Source organism: Trachurus japonicus, chromosome 11, assembly GCF_045865225.1.
Source record: "Trachurus japonicus isolate A0001 chromosome 11, Traja_1.0".
NCBI lineage: Eukaryota > Metazoa > Chordata > Actinopteri > Carangiformes > Carangidae > Trachurus > Trachurus japonicus.
In genome coordinates this window covers 21836298-21847903 of record NC_140917.1, presented here as the reverse complement: position 1 = coordinate 21847903, position 11606 = coordinate 21836298, and the positions used below count along the sequence as shown (strand labels likewise).

The window sequence follows — 11606 nt, the reverse complement described above, 5'->3', positions numbered from 1 at the left end:
TGACATTGCCAATACACGTCAAGTTTCTTTCTTTTTTCTTTTTTTACATTTATAGAAAACAAGGGACGCCCACTTCTGTTTAGTGTATTTCCAAGTACTCGCCTGTCCGATAGAAGAACTTTACACTAAACGTCTCACTTTGACTTTTCGTCAGACGGGAGACACTGACAGGAAAAGTTGTTGCCTGTTAGCGCACGAAGAGCGTGGAAGTGGCGCGTGAGCAGCGTAGAGCGTGGGTCACACCGGTGAAGCTGCGGTAACTGCTGCTGCTGCAGCTGAGCGCCTCGGTGCCTGGCTCAAGTGCAGCTGCAGGCTGATGCGACACATTCATTCCTGGTGTGAACTTCAGTACAGGAAGAAAGAACAAGGCGCGATATCTGCGTAAAGAAGAAGCTCAGGTCTACATCTACAAATGAAACTTCTCATTATGTGTGCGCTCCACGCCACATCTCACGTTTTCAAATCTCGAGCTGATATCATTTGGAAACTGAACTACCTCAGGTGCTAACAAGGTGCGCCACCTGTTGATGTGTTTTGGGCTGCGAGTAAAAAAAAAAAAAAACACACAGGGCAGATGTTCTGTCACGGTTTTTTGGTTTGTTTTGTTTTTTTATCTCGAGGACTGTGCAGACTTGTTAAACTATAGTGACTGATCAGACTTTAGGTCTATGTCTCCATCCTGTGGTCAGTAAGTGTAAGTTCACAAAGATGTCCAAAAGTCAAAGTCATCTTTGACTGAAATTTAAGTTTAGAAAATGAACATTCAAAACAAAATATTAAAATGTTGCAGCAGATCCTCATGTCTCCAACTATCAGTCAAAGATTACTTTGAGGACCCCATTTTTCCCCATCCCGATATGGAAGAAAAGCTTCAGACAAACACTTTGGATAATTTTGATAACAAAGTAACTTTTTTTATTGTATATAAAAATACAAGTTATTTTGTCTTGTTTTATCTCAGCCTCCACGTGCTGCAGAAAGAGGGGACTGAGGCGTGAGTAGCCATGGTGTGCTGTAAAGTGAACAGATATTGGTTGGAACAGGTGGAACTAATACAATCAAATTTCTGCAAAGGAAACACCTGAATCATGATGGTGATGTAGTTGTACCAGACCTGCACGCCTGGCATGCAGCATGTAGACATGTCTACTAGAGACACACACATGCACCAACCTGAGGTTCAGGTGAGAAACAAAACCTGATACATTTCAGTGCAAAATGAGAAAAAAAAACATTTTAAATAATCAGATATTCCACTCGTAAAGCAACATCAAAATATTAACACTGAAAAATAAGATATGCATACAAGCTTTGAATGTAGTGTTTGTGCAAGATATCATGTTGTTGCTGTGTAATGCACTGGGCTGTAGTACGTCACAGCTGGCTCAGCATCTGCAAATGTGTGAGCGACGGTGTCATCTCATGTAATGCGTGATAGCTCGTAAGGTGTAAAGAAGGGCTGCCTGTAGCCGGGCTTCCATCACTATCAGGTTTGCGTGAACCTGTGAGAAAAAGAAAAAGGAAAAAAAGGAAAGAACATGTCATTACCTTCAGGTTATTAGGTGACACACTTTCAAGTCCTTTAACGCTTCCTTCTCTAATGACATTTAAAAAGAAAAGGGAGAAGAGTACACGCTGAAATGTCAAATGATTCATTCTCTACTGAAAAGGTACCAAAGAGGGACGACATGTTAAAATGTCAAATGATTCATTCATTGCGACTGAAGAGGCTGGGTCAGGTGCGTATTTGAACTCATTCATACCTTTTCAGAGTGTCTGAAGTGTCTCCAGAAGGCATGGTAAACGCGTGCCGTGGTCTGCTCAGGGTGACAGGCCATGGTTTTAACAAACACCTTCAGAGAGCGCTCCAACAACACGTTCACGCCGCCGTAGTCATAATCGTCGTATCTGCATACGTAGAGTAACCCAAACAGTCAGTGACACGTTTGTATCATTTCCGCTGCACATGTGGTGGTTTACAGTGTGTTGTACTGACCGTATGCCGTAGAGGCAGTGGATGTAGTTCCACAGAGCCTTTCTGAGAGTGTGAGTGTCGACGCCTTCGTGCATGGCCATCCTGTGGTATGTCAGGTTGCTCACCACCTGTAATGTGATAATTTAATTACATTTTGATAAAGTAAATCCATTAGTGAATCACTCTAAATTCTCTGATTGAAAACCGAGATGCAGAAGAGAAACTTAGCTTCAATGCTGATTTCTCCACATTACACAAAATGTTGGTCTTTATTCTTGCGTTTACTGCTGAACTCTTTGTGGAGCGAGGCAGGAACTGGACAACTATGAAAGCCCGTCCCAACCTTTTTAATTTTCTTGCTTGTGGCCCATTAACATGAGGTAATGTCTATTTGAGATCCTAGATTATAGGCTGCATGTCTGAGAGGTGCAAGTGGAGTTGTTATTTCATTTGAATCAATATAGATAATTTAGTTTTTTTTTTAATTTTAAAAACACATACCACCTTGTTTTACTTAATTGGTTCGTGTGCAATTATCCAATCAGCCAGGCACATGGCAACAGTTCAAAACTCATTCAGACACAGGTCAGAAGCTTCAGTTAAAGAGGAACTAAGCAGGATTTTCCCGTGGCTATGCTACATGTTTACCTTAATTAAAAAGCTCCAGAGTAATTGTGATAGTTAACTACATGACTTGTGACTTGTTACCAGTGACAACGGAGGCTCTCTATCTTCCACCTGGCGTCTCACAGCTGAAAACCAACCTTGCAACATCAGTGTAGTACTTGGCCGCCGCCCTGGTGTCCTAGCTATCGTCTCTGTGCAACGCGACACAAACACACTCCGTAACCCGCAATCTTTTATGACAGATAAAACTACACAAATATACACATCGTAACATCGTACATGTTATGTAATATTATCCGCTGCTCTATGGATTGATCTCTCGCCAGCTTCGTTTTAAAAACAAATGCAAATGGCCAGGCGGAGGGTTAGCAAAACAGCGGAAAGGCGACCAGACCTGCATAGTTCCTCTTTAATGTTCACATCTAAGATCAGATGGAGGATATGGTTTTAACATTTCTAAAAACTGCTGATCACCTGAGATACACACACAATGGAGAGGTTTGAGGAGAAAAGTCAGACATGTTAGAGCTGAGAGAAAAGCTATAGCAACTCAGATAAACACTCTTTACAATAGGGATGAGCAGAAAAGCATCTCAGAATGCACAACACGTTGAACCTTGAGGCTGTAACAGCAGAGGACCATGTTTGGACTCGAGTCCTGTCAGCCAAGAACAGAAACTGAGGCTGCAGTGGGCACAGGCTCACCAAAACAGACAGCTGACTGGTCTGATGAATCTGGGTTTCTGCTGAGCCACGCAGATGGTGGGGGTCAGAATTTGGCATCAACAGCATGAATCTATGGACCCAACCTGCCTTGTGTCAACAGTCCAGTCTGCTGCTGCTGGTGTAATGATGTGGGGAACGATTTCTTGGCACTCTATTGGCCCCTTAGCACCAATCAATCATGCTATGAATGCCTTAGCCTTTCTGACTATTGCTGCCGGCCATGCGCATCACGGCCACAGTTTACCCTCTTCTAATGACTATAATTTCCCACCATGATAATATATCATGTAACAAAGCAAAAGTCGTCTCACACAGTTTTTACATGACAAATATGAGCAACAAATGAATCATACAATCGTTGAATTGTTCTAAAATAATTTCAAATGTCTTTCACAAAACTCCCAATGATTTAAAACCATCAACTGGACTGTCATCATAAAAGTGCAGCTGACAAATCTGACACAATCATGTCAACGTGGACCAGAATCTTTTGTGTAGTCCTCGTTATGAAGATGTGGGGCACCCAGAATTAGTACGGTGTCCCCAATAATGTATTTGCTGGGTTTAACATTCAATCACCAGCCATTGTCTTCCTGACACTAAGCTGATGTAACAGGCACGTAGACCCGTGCTATTTCTTCCCACTCTGTGTCTCAGTTTGTTCCCATCATGTATCATTCACTTCGACTCTCTGGAGCCGACAGACCTGTCATGTCCATCCACACATCAGTGTTGTTTCGTCTTAATAAACTTACTGGTGTTAATTAGTGTAACTCTGTGACATTATCGGCTGGTTTCACAGATGATGCTTGAGCATAAAGACAGACTAAAAGGCTCATTTAAGATTGCTTAACTCAAAGGGACTTGTACAGACATATCTTAAAATAAGCATAGGTTTTACCTGTTCTGAATTAAACCAAGCCGATTGCAAGATGGAGGATAATAGTCAGTCTTGGACTACATTGAAGCCTAAATTAATCCTCCAAGGATGCAGATTTAACTTCTGTTTAACAAAACTGGATTATCTAAATGAAGACCAACCAACCAGTCATAAATGTGTCGTTACCTGAAACTTCTCATCCAGGAGCTGGCCCATGTCTGGCAGTAGTCTGTTCACCAGAGAGAAGCCGTGGTCCTCCCATGAATAGTCCTGCACACAGCAGATTTAACAGGCTCAGTACCACTATCAACTGTTTTTTTTTTTTTTAATCAATCATATAATCTTTGAATTATACTAAAATCAATGAAAATGCATTTCACAAACCCACCAAAATATTAAATTAAAAATTTGTATAAAAACAGATAAAAGTAGCAAATCATCACATATGACCAGCTGTGGTTGATCTCAGTTCAGCTTAATTAACCAACTGTTCAAAATAATGAATACCCAAACTAAATATGTTGTTAACTTATCCCCAAAAACAATCAATTTCGATCGCCAAAATCAAATTCAAATGACCTGTGCTCTCATGGTGGGGGGTGCCTGCTCCCCTCTTGGTGCAAAGTCTTCGTATCTGAACTCTTGTTCCTCCACCAGGTGCAGCAGCAGCTCAGGTGGAGCTCCCCGCACCACCGCTAAACACACACAACAAATAGGAGGAAGTGAGTAAACAAAATGTCACCGAAGAGACTGACATGATGATGATGAGCTGGCGTGTTTGTACCTGTAGGTATGCTCTCGCTCCTCTCCCTCTCAAAGCGAGTGACCATCTCCTCCTGTGTGCACTCCTCCTCCTCCTGCTGCTGCTGCAGCTCCACCATCCTCTTCATCAGCACCTCCACCTCCATCGCTCCGTCCACCAACTAGAGAAGATGAAAAGAGAGAGGGGCATGAGGAAGTAACCTCTTGCTCTGTTTTTCATTAGGAAATCAAAATTGCGAAGTGACCCATGTCCTCTACTGTTACTAAAATAGCATGACTGGTGAATGAACCAATGTCTCTTTGCCCTCGTCCTTATGACTTTTCAGACTTGTCAGACATGTGGTGATAAATGAGTGCTTGGCTCACCTCTTGCCTGCTGTCCTCGAGAGCTGGGCTGTGGGGGCTGCGAGGAAGGTGACTGGGAGAATGAGGTTGGAAGGTGTAACCTCCGATGTGGTCGGGCTCGGGGTTTAAGCCGCAGCCCCACACGAAAGAGCAGAGCGAGTGAGCGTGTGCCATCAGGACCACGGCGTGTATAAGTTCAGCCAGTGACCAGCGAGGCTCAGCGCCAGGACACACCAACTCCTGCAGAACAGACCGGGTGATGATGAAATGTTTCAACGATGTTTGGAAATCTGTGAGGATTTTTTTTTTCCTCTTCTGTTTATTCAGTTTCTGCCATTTGAGTGCCCAAAGTCGTGCTCTGTGTAGTGTCCTCGCAACAGAACAAAAGTTTCTGATGATACTCCCACAGTGGACTGGATATCATATATGTGGATCTACATCTGTCACTGACGACGCCTATATAGGACTATAAGTCACGCTTTTATTAGTAGTTTGGCTGGTCATGCGACCTATATTTCGAAGCGACTTACAGACATAGATGAGATGCCGTATATTTTTATATGTATCTAAGACCACAAGAGAAGGCAGAAGGCACGTACCGACCGTATCCATAGCAAGAGACTCCAAAACGATCTCATGTCTCTTCTTACTCGTTTTCACTGTGTAAACGGTCGTTGTCCGCAGTGGCAGTAGTTTTACATTTTTTCGGCTGCTCTGCCATTGCGACAAGCTGATGTGAGCAGGATATTGTGTAAACTAACTGAATAGTCTTTCCAGATTAAAATGTTTCTTTTTGGATTCTTATGAAATAAATGTTATAATTTATAGACCGATGCGACTTATGTATGTTTTTTTTCCTGTTCGCAATGTATTTTTTGACAGATGGAACTATTACTCCGGTCCGGAAAATACGGTAAATGATTATTTATTACTCACTATGCGGTAAACTACTGTGAGTCAGTCAGTGAGAGAGAAATCTAATGCATTAAACAATGTCACTTTTACAGTATATGATGAGTATGAACAGAAAAGCAGAACTACAGTAGTGAGTGAGTGAGTGAGACACAGGGAGTGAGTGGGCAGATGGATGTAGTGTCTGACCTGGATGTGCTGCAGTGTAACGAGCCAGGGTCTGTGTGCCAGCAGTTTGTTGAGTGTTTGCAGGCTGCGGAGTTTGGTGGGAGCGTGCTCCAGGCCACTCAGCCAGCTCTCCTCTCCTCCGGCCTCCAGGAAGCCTGCGCTGTGCTGCTGCACCAGGTAGGAGCAGTGGTGTCGAGCCGCAGCCTGTGGAGCATCAGGAAGAGTCCAAGTCAACACACTGAAGACAAACACATGGTGTCCAGTGGAAACGTAGCTGGATCTTTGACCTGTGTATAAGAACTATCAAAATACCAGTTTAACGCATCCACCAGCCGATCATTATGAGTCATGGTATTTCTCCAGTAGAAGGAAAGCTAATAATGTGGTGTTTATACAAGTCATGGGAGTTGTTAAATGTTAATGGAGGACCACAGTCTTGAGCAGACCTGTTACGCTATGACGCGCTATGATCCTAGAGCTGGAGAACTCTCGAGAAGAAAATGACCTGCCATGTTTATTTTGCATCAGTCATCTTTCTTTACTTCACCATTTCTTTAGTTTTAGATTTGTTCACTCAGTTTTTTTTTATCACAGTAAATTTTTTTCATAGGCAGTATCTGTCAGTGTCTGATTCTCAACATGGTGTTTTGTTCAGTAGTCAACATTAACAACGGTAGCGGCCTTTAATTCACCCACAAACATTGATTAGGATCTCTGCAGACTTTCCCACGTAGCAGAAGAAAAAGGTCAATCGTCTTCAGAGGAAAATTAAGTCAGGAGACAAACTTGACATTTAAGAATATTTTTTGGTCCTCTAGAGCACAAAAACATTTAAATCATTTGATGTGTAGAAGTCTGTCTCTTCTTCAGGAAGTAATCAGCCCAAGTATGTAAGAACTGAAATGAGTATTGAAACATTATGAAGTCGACAACTTGTTAACAATCCAATGTGAAGCATCCTAATGATATCATATCAAAATTACTCTGTGCCTCGAGACACTGTTGCCACACGTGTGGCTGTAATATGTGAACTTGTTTGTCAAGGGACTCTTTCACAGCTGGAGAAAATGGAGCTACTGCCAGGTTTAATTAACAGTCCTGTCTGTGGGATTCAGTGAGAGATCTATTGGCAGAAATCATATAATATTCATAATTACCTTTTCATTAGTGTAAATGAGTTTAATCAGTAACCTCCCTGGTATGTGAAATAAAATCCTACACACTGTTCCTTTAAGGGCTGTCAAGGATCAAGTGCTGACAATAGTCATTACCATCAGCACTTGCTACTGTAACTGGCACTCCGACAGCTTAAACTTAAAACTTAAACTCATAATTTTATTGCCTGCAGTTGTGTGCATTCAGCTATGGCACATCGAAAGCCTCTGTCGGCGATGTAGAAAAGCAAAGGAGCAGTGATATCACTTGACTCAGAGGGCCACTCCAGCCTGTGACCCCGTCTGAATGGATTCTTTATTGGTCACTAAAGCTGAACTGAGTAGAAGTGTAAAAGCAGTGGGCTGCAGGGAAAACAACATTACAGAAATAACTGTACAGCAGCAATATTGTGTTTTTCTCCGACTACCAGTGGAGGCAAGAATACAGCACCTGCATAAAACCAAAATTATTAAATGTTTGTATGAAAAGAAACAAACCATGAAAACACTTTGGTGTTGTTGACTCTCTCATAAAACTCAGCTGCAGTTTGCCATTATTTTGAATGTTTCAGCTATTAGCCCTGTAATATTTTGCCTATGCTTGAAAAGGATGGAGTTACTACCTGTGGCATTTCACAAACCAATTACAGGCTTTAGAGTGTTTATAGCTGTTATTATTTCAGCCTCATTTGACACCAAAAGAATAAATGCAGATGCAAATAAACACAAGGCAGAATTACTTACGTAAGCTTATAAATGTGATTGGGAATGACTTGTTTACAACATCACTGCCAACACAGCATTTATGTGTTGGAAAATCTAACCCACAGTAGTCCTATCTGTAGCCAAGAACAATGTGAACAAATATCCATTTGATTAATTTGTATTCACTTTGTCTTCTAATGATTGAATATATTTGTGTATGTGCAGCTCCATCTATGCAATGGAAATCAAAATACAACAAATCTGATGCAGCAAACAACTCCAACTGATGTATCACTGATATCAGTCAGAACCAACAGGTGACTCACAGAGGGAGATGGATGGAAAGTTTTGAAAGGTGTCAGTGGTTGACATCATGTATTGTGGTTTTCTTACCATAACAGCAATGTAATGTCTCCAGTGTCGGGGCAAGGGGCCATCAAGCTCCAGTAAAGCATGCTGGGTCCTCAAGAAGCAGCTGAGGTAGGCAGGGTGCAGGGCCATCACCATGGCGATGTGGTCCACACGGCCCAGTGAAAGAAAGGACTCGATCAGGATGTCCTGGTCCGGCTCTTCTTTCAACATCTAAAAAGGAAGAGCAAGACATGTGATTCTCTACCAACTAACTTCACGTTATACTTTTTACTATTTATGACGACACGTTGGCAAGATTCACTTAAAAATGTTTCTCTTGTGGCCAGAGACAAGCCGTCTCATGAGGCTGAAAGTGCTCTGGGCTCATTGAACACTCCTACTTTTGCCTGTGGAAAGCCTGAAGTGAGTCACATACGAAATCGGTATTCTCAGTCATCAGCTTTGGCAACAACTCTCTGGTCCTCCTCCTCTTGATGGCATGAAGCAAGAGTCGCTGCAGTATTGCAGCAGAAAAATTATCTACACTAATTCTCAAACTCTTTGTTACATCTGATTAAATATGTGGTGTAAGAATAAAGAGAGATGATAGGGAATGATTTTCTTAACGCAAGATTAGAAAGTAATCTGAGCCCGTGTGGAACAAAATTTAAGTTTTAGAATATTATGTATAAATAAGCATACTCTTACTCATTTTAATTTGGACACCAACAGTGGCAGTTTGAGTGTTTAACACTGGAAAACCTGATAAAATACTGTATGAACAAAGCAGCAAAATGCAACAAAATAAGCCATACACACCTGTTTAGCAGTAATAAAGGCACTTGGACCTGAGGCCAGAGCCCGAGGGACTGCAACTCCTTGTTCCTAAGAGTAAGAAAGAGGACAGAAAAAGGTAAAGGTAATTATACTGTGAATTTATGAATGATTTAGTTGCATGTCAGTCATATATCACTTGCAGTGTCAGATAGACAGTCTAAAATCCTAAAAACTGTCAACACGGTTTAGCTTCATTTTAAATGACTTATTCATTTATTCATGATCTAATCTCAAGTTTTGAGTAAACAGTGTATCTACCATGGCTGCCTAAGTGAATAAAACAAACTTTAATGACAATACTTATTGCTCTATGATAAGTTTATGTAGAACATTTCAAGATAAACGAACATATCTGCAGGCAGCTTCAAGCCCCTTGAACTTGACCAGACCTACTTTGACCATGGCAGCTGGACTGTAACTGGAGCTTCCCGTTTCATAACTCGAAGCTCGTAAAGTAGTTTGAGTTATTGAAATATAAATTTCTACTAAACTTCACGTTAAACTCACCGACATCATCGGGGTGGGAAAACGCCGCCGTTTGTTACCTCCAACAGTGAGGGCAAATAAACTGAACACACATTCAAACGCAGTCGGACTTTTTTTCTTTAATCTAGAAGCTCCTGTGGCCGAGGGGGTGTGTCGTGTCGTGTGTTTTTCAGGACACCGAGAGGGGGCGTGTCCGGCCTGCTTGTTTGTGCACACCGCGGCTCAGTCTTGCATCACCTCATACAGTTCATCGTCTGATGTAATAACCAGCAATCTGGCCCAAAAAGGTAACCAGCTGATACCCGCGGGTGACCAGCTGCAAGGTTATCACGTCTATTAATCAATCATTCACTTAATTTATCAAAAAATAAAAAATAAGGCAAAGCCACTGTCATTAATATATAGCAAACTCCTGCTTGTTATGTGTTATCAGGCAGCCCCCGTTGCTGCCCCCATCTCCAGTCTCCCACCTCCCCTGAACGTACCCCTGTGTAAATATTATTATGGGGGGTGGGGGTCCTGTCGTTACCTGTGCGGTGCGCAGCAGCTCCGTCGCCCTCTCTCGCACCTCCCTCAGCGGGCATGACCTGGACAGCCGAAGCAGATGCAGGAGAGTTTGTTTGCTGAGCCGTGCCGAACCGGACCGGTCCAGTCCCAGACACTCCCGGACCCCCTGGCTCAGCTCCTCCAGACCCGCCGCCCGCTCCTCCTCGTCCCGGCTGCACAGCCGCGCTAAGCCCTTCACGGTCGGGGCAGCGTCCGACTCCGACTCGGACCAGCGACCAGCACCGGACCCTCGCCCCGGTGTGTTTCGTCCGTTGGCCTGGCGGGGGTCGCTGGCCATCTCTCGTGTCGGTCCCCGAGGCTCGTAACGGCCGACTGTTGACAGTTGACACACCTGGGCTGTTTCACCTGCCGTTACGCTGCCGTTAGCCGGAGTATTAACAGCTCACCTCCGGCGTTAGCTCGATGCAGCGCTGCTCCTCCTAGCTGCGAAATACGAGCTGTCTGTTGTGTGTCCGAGCTAACTGCGCAACCATCTGTTCCCCTGATAATTACCGTAGCCGGACCACCGTCAGAGCAGCCCGGTCGTCCCCTCTCCCGCAGCCCGGTCGTCCCCTCTCCCGCAGCGGGCTACCGCACCGCTGCCCCCGGTCTGCCGGTCGGTTAGCTCGCTGAGCTAGCCTAGCCGCTGTTAGCAGATGCTGCTGCAAAGTGTCTCAGCGGCGCATCCGACGGTGGCTCAAAGACATAAACAAACTTCGAGCCAGTGTTATTGTGTTCGCACCGGACTTTCCGAAAACAACACGGTCTAATTCAAACCTAAGACGTGTTTGCATGAGGCACCGAGTTGAATTTGCAGGTTTCAGTCGCCGGGTTGCTTTGCTTCGCTTTGCTTCGCTTGTTCGCGAGAGCCTTTTCCTCAATGCTACGTCATCGTGACGTAGCGAAACTTTCCACTAATGAGCAGCGCAACACGGCTGATATGCTATTCATTGGTATGCGTTATTTAACTAATTTTGATATAATTAATTAATTTATGTAATTTTTGTTCCCCCTTTGTGTGTGGTGATGATGTGTCTATTGTTTTTTACAATGTTTTATTAATGTAGCGTACATTGTCCCTTGTCAAATAAATTAAACTGAAACTGAAACTCTCTGTGTGTTTACGGGGTGG

General features: G+C 43.4%; 1 protein-coding gene across 2 annotated transcripts; it reads right to left on the bottom strand.

Annotated features, from left to right (window-relative positions):
• Positions 1-889: 889 nt before the first annotated feature.
• sesn2 (sestrin 2) lies at positions 890-11316 on the bottom strand. 2 transcript variants are annotated; one of them, XM_085791803.1, is made up of 11 exons: positions 10458-11316; positions 9425-9490; positions 8648-8836; positions 6417-6599; positions 5337-5555; positions 4993-5131; positions 4788-4903; positions 4395-4478; positions 1997-2103; positions 1764-1908; positions 890-1502 (listed from the first exon to the last, which is right to left on the bottom strand). In XM_085791803.1, exons 1-11 carry the CDS (start codon positions 10770-10772, stop codon positions 1416-1418), a joined length of 1650 nt encoding a protein of 549 aa, XP_085647929.1. In that variant the 5' UTR covers positions 10773-11316; the 3' UTR covers positions 890-1415. The 2 variants fall into 2 exon arrangements, with proteins under 2 accessions (XP_085647929.1, XP_085647930.1); XM_085791804.1 differs by lacking the exon at positions 10458-11316 and adding an exon at positions 9950-10044.
• Positions 11317-11606: the final 290 nt, after the last annotated feature.

Coding starts and splice junctions, on each gene's coding strand:
- sesn2 (XM_085791803.1), bottom strand. CDS start 10,772: ATGGCCAGCGACCCCCGCCAGGCCAACGGACGAAACACACCGGGGCGA. Junction 6,600..8,647: donor GACATTACATTGCTGTTATG/GTAAGAAAACCA, acceptor GATGCTCCACAG/GCTGCGGCTCGACACCACTG. Junction 1,909..1,996: donor CACTGCCTCTACGGCATACG/GTCAGTACAACA, acceptor CTACGTATGCAG/ATACGACGATTATGACTACG.